This window comes from Nematolebias whitei, chromosome 7 (genome assembly GCF_014905685.2).
Source record: "Nematolebias whitei isolate Nwh7 chromosome 7, NemWhi1, whole genome shotgun sequence".
NCBI classification, from domain to species: Eukaryota; Metazoa; Chordata; class Actinopteri; order Cyprinodontiformes; family Rivulidae; genus Nematolebias; species Nematolebias whitei.
The window spans coordinates 35,382,940-35,398,161 of NC_056504.1; the positions used below are offsets into that span (position 1 = coordinate 35,382,940).

Below are 15,222 nucleotides of genomic sequence, written 5' to 3' on the forward strand. Positions count from 1 at the left end.
GTGGGCTGGTGTTGTGCCAAAAATCGATTGGCTGCCAAAATGGCGACCGCGGGAGTGCGCATGGGACGACGTTACAAGAATTTAACATGATTAACACTTTAAAACAATTATTTGTTTGCTCAAAAATATAGCAAAGGTGTGTCTCAGTTGAACTTTTCCTTAATAAATGCACTTTGACGGTAAAATCAGCTGCATTTCAAAAATTGATTTGCGACTGCTGGAGCGCGCAGAGGGAGGACTCGCTGTGCATTTTTTCGAAATTTAACAAGATCACCGCCCCCCCAAACATGATTTGTTTGCTCGACATTATAGTAAAAGGTGTGTCTCAGTTGAACTTCTCCTTAATAAATGCACTTCAATGGTCAAATCAGCTGCATTTTCAGCAAGATGAAGGTGGCTCTGTATGGCAAGCCAAGTGTCTCATTATTAGCCACTTTTACCTATTAATGAGACAGTTGGCTTGCCTTAAGACTCAAGGGCCCTCTAGCGGCTGCAAATGGTAATGTTTAATATTTTTCATGTCAGAATTAATGAAATTGTCAGATCCCAGCCAAAAATTTGGTTATAACTCATATTTATAAATGTATATTAGTCACTTCAGTATATAAGTTGCAGGACTTGCAAATGTATGCAAAAAGGTGCGACTTATACGACGAAATATACTGTAGGGTTTTAAAAAAAATCTATGATCTGTTCCATGCTGCAGGGGAAGCCACAGCAAGCAATGCTAGGTTCCCTTCCTGATGGAACCTGCGCTCAACCCTGCAACTTTAGGATTAAGGATTACAAGACTGAGCACTAACCACCAAATACTCACAGCCAATGGTTGTCTTATATGATCATACAATTGATGCAAAATACTTTTTTATGATTGTTTTACATTAACAAGACTTAACCAATCCCTTTCTTATACATGCAACATTTATCCAACCGTTCACAAATATCATAATTCCACAAAATGAGGCCATATCTTATTTGAATGTGCATTTTTCAGGTTTTTCTTGCAACCATTTTATTTTTGTACTTTGTAGTTTACTGCGTTTTTTGCTTTTCATTTTGTTCATTCATTTTATCATTGTCTCCTCGTGTCAGCTTGTTTCCCTCAGTTCTCTTTGGTATTCAGCTTCACACAACGTTTTGCTTCTGTTGATCAACTCACCTGTTTTCACTAATCATAATCTCCTAGTTTTCTTTGACGCTTGTCATAAAAGCGTGTTTATTTCCTGATCCTGAATTTGTGTTTTTTTTTTTTTCTACTTTGTATTAAAGATATTTGGATTGATCTTGCCTGTCTATTCTGAGAAGTTGCTAGAATTTCTGAGTTCAGTCTCACCACCCAGACATCATTCTAGTTCAGTTAATTTAGCATACCAATAAAAAACAATAGATTATGTTTCAAATGGTTCAAATTAAAACACTGACTATTGAATATGAGTCAGAACTTCCAGGAATTATAAAAACCATGAATACAGTCCAAGGTGCTCAGAAGGAAAGTAACAAAACTAGAATGTTAACAGGTTTAGCATTTGATAACCAACGAGAATCTTTCACTTTATTAATTCAGTTCTTTTGTCTGAGTTTCACACTGTTAAAATCAAAATATTACAAAGCGCATTCAATACAAAACCAAAAAACAGAACTCTACAAATGCTGGCTCACAGTGGGGCTTCTCATTAGACAGTGTCTGTGTTCTGAAAATATAACCTGAAAATATAATCAGATTACCAAACAAGTCCCATGTGCAGAGAGAGAAAAGTTCAAATGGGTTGAACAAATTTGGTAATTATCAAATAAGGTGTTTATAAAGAGGTTTCCGGGACAAATAAGACACATGTTGAAAAACTTTCTTATGGCAACCGTCTCATTATTAAAACTATTCTGTTTCAATTAAGAACATTTAATATTTAAATAACTCATATTTACTATGAAATGTGGCCCTGGTCAAATATTGATTTGAGCTTGGTGTACATTTAGGTCAGGATGGTTTATTACTAATGTACCAGTGCATTTTAAATAGGCTATGAACACATCTTCAAGCTTTGGACTGTTTGATCACATTTCAAAAGGATTATTTTACAGAGTTTGTTTTTTGAGGAGTTTTTATTGGGCAAACGCTTTTGTATCTGTATTTGTTTCAATGCTACAGATTGGGTTAAAATGAAAAAAAAAAAAAAAAACCCAACAACATAGCTTTTCTCTGTTTTCTGTTATTAAATTAGTTTAAAAAAAATCTGTTTTTATTTCATGAATACAAACTAGATAGAAGTGAGAGTGTCAGTCAGGTTAAAGGCTATGGAAAACGTTATATCTGAGTTGCTTTGTTCCAGTTAACCGTTTTACAGCCTCAGTGACGTCACTTCCTGGATCAAACTGACACCAGCTTGGGTTCGAACACAGAGTTATTTATAGGTTAACTCCACCTTTTAGTGTCCCTCCTATGTTTTCCTTCACATCTATTTGCATTTATTTTAACGGGAGACTTGAGTCAAGTGAACTCATTGCAGAGACCGGACCTGCTCCTTGTTTGTCTTGAAGCTCAATCCGTCTTTAAATTTCCTCACTTTCGTTCATGGTCTCAACACAACTCCTCTCTCCTCCATCTCTCTGGAGTGTTTCACCCCCTCACCTTCACCCTCTCCTCCCCCACCACCCCTCCCCTGTTTTTGTTTTTCTTTGCTCAATTGTTTTGCTGTAGATTTGACCGCCATGATTAATGACTTTATCGCCTCAGGAAAACAAACATGGGGCGACACGACACGCTCGCCCTTCGCCCACAAACCTTCCATTTTTTTTACACGACAGCTGCTTGTACAGTACATGTTCACACTTAACCCATTATGATTTATCATAAAAGATCAACATGTTTCCGGTTAAAGTAGTAAAATCTTTTTCTGTCCCAAATCTCTCTCTCTCTCTCTTTTGTTTTTACTGTGATCCATTTTTATTGCGTACATTTTTTTTTTACATGTTTCTTGTTCCACAATTTTTGTGCTATTTCAACAAATCATCAAAACGTTCAGCTCGTTCAGGAGAAGGGTCTTATGACTTTTGGTATTGGTGCAACATTAGCTTTTTGAAATATTTAGCCTTTCTGCCACTTTTTTTTTCTCATAAAAAATTAATTGAGCTCATTTTACATCCGTCAGATCTTTAAATCTGTTTATAACCTTTTACTGTTCCTTTCACATTTTGTTCTGGTTCAGCTTCCTTATTCAAACAGAACATTTTTTCAACTCATTTCAGCAAATTTTTTTTTTGCTGTTCTGTGCTCCTTTTAGATTTGTTCTGCTAACTACAAAATTGTTGTGCTCCTTCTAAAGTTTGTCTGCTAATTTCAGCTTGTTCTACTCCTTTCAGCTACTATTTAGCTGTTTTAATGCAAATTTTAGCTTTTTCGGCTAATTCCACATTTTTTGCACTCATTTCATCCATTTTCAGCCTAATTCAGCAGCAACGTGCTCTCTCCACTTCCTTCTGGCAATTTAAGCTTTTTTTAATTGATCTTTTAGCCACCTTTCAGCTGTTTTTTTGTTGTTGCTAATTTCCGCTTTTTTCAGATAATATCCACTTTTTAGTGCTTACATGTATTTCTGCTTCTTTCAGTCTAATAGGGTAAACGTGTTCTTTCTGCTTTCTTCTACTAATTTAAGCTTGTCCTACCTTTTCAGCTACCTTTTTTTTTTTTTAGCATTTTAGCATTTTTCAGCTAATTTCAGCTGTTTTCAGATAAATTCAAATTATTTTTGGTAATTTATGCTACTTTCAGCCTAATTAACTTTGTTCTACTAATTTCAGCTTTTTCTGTTATTTCAGCTACTTTTTAGCTGTTCTGTGCTAAATTTAGCTTTTTCAACTAATCCCCCCCCCCCCCCCCTTGTTTTTAGCTAATTTCAGCTCCTTCCACTTCCTCCTGGTAGTTTATCTTTTTGCTAATTTCAGCCTTTTTTTAAGACAATTTCCTATTTTTTGTTATACTTTCTGCTTATTTAAATCTAATTTAGAAAATATGTGTTCTTTCTGCTTTTTTCTGCTAACATAGGCTTTTTCTTCAGTGTCACCAACATTTCAGCCATTTCGGCATGTTTTTAGCTAATTTCAGCTGTTTTTCAGCAAGTTCTTCAGCAATAAGCATTCACACTGCATTTACTACGGTGGCCCTAAGGTGTAAATGAACAACATACATTTTCACAGGAAATGCAATTTCGCTAGTTGAAAGTAGAATAATCATAAAGTTCATTTGTTCAGGAATAGTTTATAAGCAGCACCACACATAAGCTAAGAAGTCAGTGTATCACAGCTAAAGTTCATTAGTCACATTTTTAATGAGCACATTAAGAACCAACTAAATGTTAAACAAATTGGTTTTCTTGTTAATATCAAAGCATTTCACATGATCCTGCTTTAATTTTTATTTAAGCTACCTAGATAAAGTTGTAACTATGCATATATGTTGTGATCTTTGAATCTAATTTTACGTAATAAAACAAATATACGTGTTTTGAAAAAGAGGAAGCTTTTTCCTGTAATCTTTTATCTGGAGTTGGACTGATGGATCAACAGCACAGCATGCAAACTCAGAACAAACATGTATTTAAACATACTGTTTAAAGTTATGTAGAGATTTATAACCTCAGGTTTTCTTTTGTATTCCAGTTGGAGTATTCATAAAAGACAAGCTTAACTGTAGTTAACCACAAAAAGCCAGGAAATGATTATTTTTACCTTTTCCCTCCATTTAGACATTGTTTGTTATTCTAGCCAGTCTGCCCTCAGTGACTCCCTCCCATTGTGCTACAAAGGTCCTGCTGCCATTTAGTTTGCTCCTCGAAATTCTGTGCAATTGTTTTGTATTTACTTTTTCTGCTGATCGAGATCTCACTAGCACGTGTGACAGTAAACTAAGGTGCCATCATAGTGAATCATTCACAGTCATTTCCCAAGAGCAATAAACAACGATGCCATCTTGATGACAGGTCACAGTCAGTTAAATGAGGGTGACCGCAAGAAGTCACAATTCAAACAGAGATTGAAAGATATTTTTAGACTTGAAAACTAAATATATTTTTGTGTAAAATATGTTCACTTGTACAAATGCCAGATAACATTTAAAACAACAAAAATAAACAAATATAAAATAATCAATGTATTTTTTGTATTGTACCTACTAAATAATGAAATGTATTCATTTTGTAAACACTACCATTTTGTAACCATATAAGTTTATATCATGCAGTGGAAGACAATCGTAATAAAAAGATGGTGGCACAGTCCCTGAGCACAGCTTGAAAAACACTGAGTAACCTGCTGGAGGCACATATCCATCCTGTTATCCCCCCCCCTACAGTAGCACCATTCATCTCAGCCACTACAAGCTGTCTTGAGGTGTGTTTTCAGTTTCTCATAAATGGTTGGAACCAAACTGTATCAGACTGAGAGGCGGGAAAAGTCTTGGAGTGTGTGGGTGTTTGCGCGAGCGTGTGTGTATGTGTGTTTTAAAGGCCTGTGTCTTTCAAGCTGTGGTCTCTGGCTGTGACCCCAGTGTTAATCACTCTGCAGCCAGAACAACCACAGGCTCTATCACCACTACTGCTGCTACAGCCGTTTCCCTCGCCTCCTCTCTTTTTTCCCTCATTCATGTTTTCTGTCTTTCTCTCACCCCCCCCCATAACACTATCTTCCCTACTTGACCTCCCGCTTACACAGAATTGCTGCCTCATTCGCCATTAGGAAAACCCTGTTGTCTTTTTATGTCCTCGTAGCATAGCCTCAGACTGTCACCTTTTCTCCCAGCTTTTGCCTCCTGCTTCAGGCTTCCAGAGCTTGGGGGTTTCTCAGGTCTGAAACTGCACGGCTGCTCTGTGTTCATTTTTTCTGGCACAGTGTAAAAGAGCTCAAGGTTTTGCTCACCTCTCCGTGTCTGCTTGGTTCATCAGCGGATACCTAGCTGCGGGTAACACATGGTTGGTGATGATTGGTTAAATGGATCCATTTAGTGAGGGGTGGGGGTAATACAATATTTACCAATCGTGATTTTATTGACATAAATAGCATAGTCTTTTTTTTTCCAGATGTTTTTTTTGTTGTTGTTGAGAATATTCTAACACTGAAGCAATTGAGAATACTTTTCTACAGCTTTGAAAAAAAAACAACAACCAAACAAACAAGACATATTGTGAACATTTGTCTTGGATGGAAAGTAGGTCCCTGGAAATTTTTCTTGCTGTTCTGCTAAGCTGCATGACACCACAGATCAGTATCTGGGTCAACATGCCTTCTGACCTTCCTGTCAAACGCCGTTTATTTACTTGACACAACTGTTGTCTGTACGTTTGTACACAAGAAACAGTTGACGTTGGTATGCTAACAGGCTAACAGTGACAAAGGAAATGTGATGTTAGAAACAAAACTCCCCTTCACAAAGAGTAAACAAACTCTCAGAGATTGTCAGGATGTGCAGCAAAACTGCTGGCATAGCCCTACAGAGCCTCACTGACCTACACAAGATGAGGTCAGTGAACAAGACCAGGCAGATTCTGGCAGATCCTGATCACCCACTCCATGGTGAGTTCAGGTTGCTTCCATCTGGACGCAGGTATCTGCTGTAAATGTAGGACGAACAGAGTGAAAAACTCATCTATCCCTGTGGCAATCAATTCAATTTAATTCAGTTCAGTTTATTTATATAGCGCCAAGTCACATCAGAATTTGTTTCAGGACACTGAACAGAAATATTCATATATAAAATAAGTTAACATTCATATTTTAAAATAATAATTTAACATTATTTATCTGAGGAGCAGACTGCTTTGAGTTTAACTCCATCACAGAACTTTCATCTTGAGCAAACATGAAGGCGACAGTGAAAAGGAAAAACTCCCTCATGAGGAAGAAACCTTTATCAGAACCAGACTCAGGACAAGCGGCCATCTGCTTCAACCAGCTGGGTTCGGTAGGAACAGATACACAATGGCAGGTCAAAAATCACATGTTAAGATATAAATAATATAAAATGAAAACTATTCAATTTTAACAATTCATTTAAGGAAATGAGGTCAATTTTTCCTCTAGTAGACTAAGACCGACTCTAATTATAGGATTTATCAAAAAGGAAAGTCTTAAGCCCAGTCTTAAAACTGGACAATGTGTCAGCCTCACGGACAGAATCTGGAAGTTGGTTCCATAAGAGAGGAGCTTGATAACTGAAAGATCTTCCTCCCATTCTGCTTTTGGAAATTCTAGGGACCACGAGCTTGCCTGCAATTTGAGAGCGAAGTGCTGTTAGGAAAATACAGAACAACAAGATCTCAAATATAAGATGGAGCTAGGTTTTTGAGGGCTTTGTATGTTAGTAGTGAGATTTTGAATTTACTTCTGGACTTAACAAGGAGCCAATGGAGAGAAGCTAAAACTGGAGAGGTGATTTATCCTACTAACTCCAATTAAGACTCTGGCAGCAGCATTTTGGATTAACTGATTACTTTTTAAAGAAGTATTTGGACACCCAGATAATAAACCTTTGCAATAGTCCAGTCTAGATGTGACAAATGCATGAACCAGTTTTTCTGCATCATTTTTAGATAAGATGTTTCTAAGTTTAGCAATATTATGCAGGTGGAAGAAGGCTGTTCTAGTAACGTTTTTAATGTGGGGGATAAAAGACATGTTCTGATCAAAAACAATACTAAGATTTTTAACATTAGAGCTGCAGGCCAGATTAATGCCATCCAAGGAGGGCGAAAGACTGAAAAAAATATGTCTGAGATGTTCAGGTCAAAAAACTAAAACCTCAGTCTTGTCTGTGTTCAAAAGCAGAACATTTAGGGTCATCCAGGATTTTATGTCTTTAGAACATGCTTGTAGTCTAAGTAGCTAATTGGATTCATTGGGTTTCATGTACAAATGTAACTGTGTATCATCAGCATAACAATGAAAATTGATCCTGTGCTGTTTAATAACATTACCTAAAGGAAGCATATACAAGGTAAAGAGTATTGGCCCAAGCACTGAACCTTGATGAACTCCATGACTAACTTTGGTGTAAGATGAAGTTTCATTATTTACATTTTAAAATTGGAATTTATCAGATAGATATGATTTAAACCAATTTAGAGTCGTTCCTGTAATTCCAATATCATGTTCAAGTTTCTGTAATAGAATATTGTGATCAACTGTATCAAATGCAGCACTGAGATCTAACAGGACCAGTGTAGACACATTTCCATTGTCAGAGGCCATGAGAATATCATTAGTATCTTTCACCAGTGCAGATTCAGTGCTGTGGTGAGCTCTAAAACCTGACTGAAGCTCTTCAAACAGATTATTTCTTTGCAGATGATCACGTAACTGGCCAACAACTATTTTCTCTAGAATTTCCAGGCTTCTCAATGAACAGTGATGACTTATGTATTGCTATTTTAATGTCTCAATGTCTTGTCTAATATGGATGTTATGTGTGCCTACTGACTGTGAAACAATTTGCCCCTCGGGGAAAATAAAGAATCTTGAACTTGAACTTGAAACAGATTTGTCATTTTTTGTCACGTAGTATCATTTACATTTGCTGATTACAACCAAATACTTTTAAGTATGGAGGCAGAGAAAAGGTCAAGAAATCATTAGAATTGAAACCATGACTATTTGCATTAGATTATTTTAAGACGTGTGCTGTCAAGAAAAACTGTCAAAAAACTTTGATAAGTGGTTTTCCTGTCCAGCAGGCTGACCAACTTTACCATCCTTGAAGTCTTCCCTGCAGGACAATTTTAAATAAAAGAAGAAAAGTGCACGCTGTAAAATTCCAACAGTGGACGTGGAGCTGCTTTATAACGAGTGACTTTCTGGCTGGCTGACTGACTAGACATCCTTTTGAAGTGAACGCTGAGCTCTCAGTGTTGTGATTATCACTCCGTTGTGTCTTTGTCGCCTCGTGACACCTTGGGAATCACAGCAGTTAGGTGTGTGAACGCTTTTGCACACACACACAGTGAAGCCGAGAGACTAAGAGTGTGAGTTACACAAGCGTCGACAAGGCCTAATTATACATGTCTCTAATGAACTGTAATTACTGACATCCACCAGAGCATCGGGGTCTATAAGCCGAGGACTTGCAGTCATTAGGCTGCTGTGCTACACTGTTTCAGCTTCTGCAAAAACTGACTGAAATTTATGTTCTCCGTCTTCAGTCTTACCATTTTCTCATTTCTCTCCCTATTTTAGTTTGATGGTGACAACATGTACATGAATGAAAACAACCATGAGTTCCTCCCGCCAAACCAGGTCAGTTCAAATTGCTTTTCCCATCTTCCACACCTTGAGATTGTTGCCTGATTTGCTGTAAAGTCAATGTTGGTCTGATAGGTTGCTTTCACAAAACTTACTATGGTTTTGTTTGTGTTCAAACTGGGAGGCTGGGAATGATATTAGTTGAAAGTTTTTCCAAGTCTTAAACAACAACAACAAAAAAAAAGGCAAGATTACATTTGCAACATATTGAGCACGATAGCTTTAATACCCAATCAGCTGAAACATTCCCACGCTTTCTTGTCACATATGGAAAGAGAAAGGAGACAATTTTGAAAGCTGCAAGTTTTTATATGTGTCAGCAGATACTCTGAACTGTTGGGTATGTTTCAGTTGACAAATTAAATTCTCAAGAACAGAACAATAAATGAAATGTACATATTTTTTGTTTCGTACGTGCTTATTTTAACTACCACAGCTGCACTTTTGCTGAGAGTAAACTTGTAACGTTATATCAGCAAAAAATATCCAAATGAAAACACAGAAGGTACTGGAAACGTTTCTTTGTTTTTACCCATTGAGCTGACTTCCCCATTATAAAACTCAAATTCCATTTATTCTTCCTAAACAATTATCCTCAGAGCACTTTCACTTTTGTACAAGCCAACTTGGAAAATATTTTGGCCTTGTTGCAAAGGATTTTGAAAACTAGAATGGGTGAGGGGGAGGGGGGTGCGTGGCAGTCCTGCCAGAAATCCTGTGGCACAGCTGGTCGTAAACAACTGGGAGACCATATGGTTGTGTTTGGACAGGAGGATTTGTGTAGTTTTGGGAATAAGCCCATATGACATACACAGGGAAGCAGGGAATTTGTCCCTGTCAATTGCAATTATTTAAACTCAATGTGGAGACTGCAGTAAGTGTGTTTTTGTTTAAATTTTGTAATTTTAAAATAGTTTTAATGCCTTGGATTGTTGAAACATGGCTAATAGCCTAGAATGAGACACAGAACTGCAAAATTAGCCTTATATGTGGGCATCACAGTGGATTAGTGGTTAGCAGTGTTGCCTCACAGTAAGAAGGTCCTTGATTCAAACCCAGGTTTGGACCTGGGGTCTTTTTGTGTGACGTTTGCAAGTTCTCCTCATGTCTGCGTGGATTTTCTCTGGGTGCTCCAGTTTCCTCCCACAGTCAAAGAAAAAAACATGTTATATGTGCATAAATTCCAGTCACATATATTTTGCACCTTGTGAACCAAAATGTTTGAAAATTACATCTGTGTGCATCCATAGATAAGAGTTTATGTGTGTAAAATAGATTGATATTTGCAAATAACAATTACGCAAATCTTTTTTTTTTTTAAGGATTGCTTACAGATGCAAATCAAAAAAAAAACTTTGTGTAAAACTCTGTGCTCAAAATTCGTAACTTGTCTGTGAGTTTCAACTTGCAAATATTGATTATGACAGGATGTTTCTTCTACTCAGCTGACTGGTCAATGTCATGTCAATCACAAATTTAACAATCCGGTCAGAAAACATAAGTTTTGCTGTCATGGTGGCACTTTACGGAGTTACAGGTCCTGGAGGGGAGTACCTTTTGAAGATGGAGGATGGAGCCAGTGCTTCTGCAGCTCACATAGTTATTACTTTATGGTTTAGTTGAACAAAAACAAAATCATTGTCCAGGTATATATTGCTGAAAATCATATTTGGTAGCACTGCCATCCTCCACCTTTAAAATGTACTACTCTACCAGGACCTGCAGCTCAGTAAAGTGCCACCCAAACAGCCACATCCATCTGTTCTCCAATTGGATTGTTAAATTTGTGATTGACATGATATTGACCAATCAGCTGAGAGGAAGAAACATCCCGCCTTAGCTTGAAACTCGCACACAAGTTAGAAAACTTCAGTGCAGTTTTACACAGTTTTTTGCTTCAAATCGATAAACAAACTTTAACAAAAAAATGTAACGTGTAATTATTTTTACAAATAAAAATGTAATTTACACGCACATAAAATTGTACATATGGATGCACAAAGATGTAATTCTCTGACATTTTGGTTTACAGGGTTCAAACTTATCCATAACATTTGGCTACATTCAAGTCCAGGCCTCCCTTGCATGAGATCTGTGAATTCAATGGGATTTGCCTGGTTGAAAAAAGTTTAATAAGTAAATAAATAAATAAATATTTCACAAGTGTAACATTTACAAAGATGCATTTTACAACCAAAGAATCCATCTATGCCTGTTTTCAGACAGCTTTTCATGGACATACCGGATTGTCTAAAAAAATCTTAACTGCAGTAGTTATAATTCATCACATGTTGCTTTACTGGATTATTCACTTGTTTTTTACTGAATTACAGAGAAATACTCCAGGTTTAGCACCAACTGATCAGGAAAAATAAGGTGGGGTTCAGGGATGTGGGAGAGAAAAAGAGAAGAAGAAAAAAGCATAAACGATTTTGATGGGATGAAAAATGATTTGGCTTTGCTCTGTGTTATACTTTATTTACTCAGGATTCTCCCATATTTGACATGTGCCTTGCTCTATTCTCTGCTTCACCAAATTCATCCTTTCCTTCCATCTGACAGCTCAGATCAGGGAGGCCTTTGGGGTGGACTCACACACTCTCTGACAACAAAACAAAAACTACATATCTTCCTCTTTGTTGTGAAATTACAAGAAGCACTCGAAGAAATTTTTAATGTTCATAACAAAAAAGCATGCTTAATGAGATTAAATGCATACAGCCATCTACTACATGTTTTTCTGCTTTTAACCTAAATATGGCTCTGTATTCTGTAACATATAATTCATGTCAATACAGTTGCACAATGATTTGCTGTTGCTAAATATTAGAATCTCAAAAAACAGCTGATGCCACCAAACACTAAACAAGGGTGCAAACAATGAGAAATAATGTGGATGGGTAATGGAAACTAGAGAAATTGCATTTCTTGCAAACATGTAGTGTGGATGCTCATTGCAGAAGAACTTGTAGAAAAACAGCTGAAATTAACTAAAAAAAACATGCTGAAATGGAAAAGCAAGCATAAATTAGTTGGAAAAAGCAAAAAGAACAAATATTTGACAAATTATGTTTAAATAAGCAGAAATTTGCAAATAAATTTAGAAAATTAGCTAAAATAAAAGGCTGAAATTAGCAAAATTAATTAATGAATAGTAGCTGGAAAGGCAGAACGAAGCTTAAGCTACGAGAAGAAAGTGGAAAGAACTGAAATGAGTAAAAAAAAGAAGAAATGGAAGTAGCTGAAAAAGCTAAATTTAACATAAAAACAGCTAAATAGTAGCTGAAATAGCATAAAAAGTTAAAACTAGCAGAAATAAGCTGAAAGGAGCATAACATGCTGAAATTAGCATAAAGGAGTTAATTAGGATTAAAGTAGCAGAAAAAAAGCTGAAATTAGTACAAAAACATGTAAGAAGGTAGCTGAAAATGTAGAACAAGCTTAAATTAGCAGAAGAAAGCAGAAAGAACACATTTGCCCAGTTAGGCATTGGAAATTATCAAAAACATAAAAACAGAAATGAGCAAAAAGGAGCATCTGAAAAGTAGCTAAAAGGGCAGAAAGAAAATGTAATTACCAGAAGGAAATGGAGAGAGCACAGTTTTGCCCTATTAGTCTGAAAGAAGCAGAAATTAGTGCAAAAGTGGAATTAGCAGGAAAAGCTAAAATAGCAAAGAAACAGCTAAATAGTAGCTGAAATAGTAGAAAAGATTGAAACTTGCAGAAATAAGTTGAAAGGAGCACAACAAGCTGAAATTAGCAGAAAGAAGTTAGAAGAAGTACAAAAATGTTGTAGTTAACAGAAAGTATCCGAAAGGAGCACCAAACAGCTGAAAAAAACAGCTGAAATTAGCTGAATGTAGCTGAATAAAATTTTTCAATTTGCACAAGGAAACTGAAAGAAGATGAAAAAGAACAAAATGGAGCAGTGAAAGGTTGTAAACACATCTAAAGATGTGAAGGATGTAAAATGAGATCAATTCATTTTCTATGAAGAAAAAAATGGCAGAAAAGACAAAATATTTCAAAAAGCTAAAGTTGCACCAATACCAAAAAATCATAGCAGGATTGTCCTGAAAGAGCTGAACGTTTTGATATGATTTGTTGAAATAACTTGAAAACTGCGGGACGAGAATCACGCCAAAAAACGTACAGAAGAAAAACGTATCACAATAGTGTGAATGCTTCATAAACATTCACATAAAAAGTATCTGCTAGTTTTACCCATCTGCTTTTACAAATGGTTTTAAAAGTAATAATGCAAAAATTGAATGTGGTCATCTCCAATAATGTATAGGGACAGACCTTTTGAGTAAAATGTTTCATACCTTCTAAACTTAATTATGAGACTTCATTATGATTTAGCTAAATCTTTATGTTACATCCGTGGGTGTTATCTTTCTTCACACTTTGCGATTTGGTTGATTGTTTGGAATGTGATTCATTTTGTATCTAGCTTTCATAGGAGACAGAGATCAATATGTGTTACTGTAAATGTATTAAGCCAACAGAAAAGTATTTTTCAACAGCTTTTAGCTCATGTGGATAAAAGAAAATTTGTTTCACTGGTTTAAGAGTTTGCCTTAAATCAAGTTTAAAACACATTAAAAAGTATAAATCAGTTTATAAATTTATATATTTTTTGCAATTATTTGAGCTAGTGTGGACTTTTGGGGTAAGTAACAGGAATATAATACCCACAGGGCTAATTTTATTTATAACATTTATTTTTCTTTAGAAATGTGCCATGCAGCATGCACAGTTGCCACATTATTCTCAATATATGTCATTCTGAACAATATCTTTCTGCCGTAAGCTGACTTTTTTCCTGCTTTATTATCTCACTTTATTTATCTATCTTCTTTATCACCATCACTCTCTGACTCCCCCATTTTGGCACATTCTCTCAGCGTATCTCGAGTTCTCTCTTTTTTTTTTTTATTGCTGTTGCATTTAAATGCATTTGGGTCATCGGTTCTGCTTCAAATCTTTGTGAAAGTGCTCGGCTGTCTCTCGCTTTTTTATTTTACAAGTAATTGTTCGATTTAATCTTGCTCACCTGTAAAAGTACATCTGTGCATACATATATTTAGGTCATAAACGTGACCCTGTTGCATAAATCTGTCTAAGTAACCACATGAAATAGTGCTTTGATGGTTATGCTTTAGTGATGAGTAGCATGGAAACAGGGTCAGTGCCATTGTCATATCATTATTCCCATGAGCATCACTTTTTGACTCTGTAGTCGTCTGTATTGCTTTTGCTTCTCTCCTCCTCCCTTTATGAGAGCGACAAAGTGTTAGTGATGACATGGCCGTGGACCCTGATTTTGGTGTCAACATTCACTTTGTCCGACCTTTGGCTACTATGTCGTGGGAACTTATCAGACAAGAGAAATCTAATCTAATAAAATTGCCACAACAGAAAAAATTAAGATTTTTTTTTTATTTTTATCCCATCTGTTGGAAACCTTCACCTAACGTTAGATTTTTCTTACCGGTTTAAAGAGAGTAGTACACAGCGACATGATCAAAGATAATGCACTGTGGTGATGCCTTCTCATGCCTCCGCAGCAAAGTAGAAAAATGGGTATACTTCATCAGCACTTTACCTTGATAATGCTCTCTTTTGATGTCGTTCTCCCTGACTTATGAATTAATTTAGCAGAACTGCTGTTTGAGAGAAATGTGTCACAGAAAAAAGAAAAAAAATGAACAGGAGGAGGAAACGGAGAGGGGGAAGGGTAGAGATGGAAAAACTGCACAGGGGAATAATTCGACTAATGGAGTGACTGTTTGGATATTCAGCAGAAGTAGGAATGGAGATTATGATCTTGCAATTAGCGTAACAAGGTTTTATTGATTGGCTGCTGCTTAGCGTCTTTGCTGCCAAGACGCTGCATGTGGTTTTAACATGCACAGTGTGTGCATGTGTGTATAT

The 15,222-nt window shown here is 36.3% G+C and overlaps 1 protein-coding gene across 1 annotated transcript in view; it reads left to right on the plus strand.

Annotated features, from left to right (window-relative positions):
* Positions 1–15,222, plus strand: part of LOC119411852 (TOX high mobility group box family member 2) — a gene marked incomplete in the record, with an annotated part of 120,445 nt that overhangs the window by 50,817 nt on the left and 54,406 nt on the right. The window contains 1 exon segment of the mRNA XM_037678801.1: positions 9,217–9,276. Within this exon segment, the coding sequence (XP_037534729.1) occupies positions 9,217–9,276 (60 nt within the window).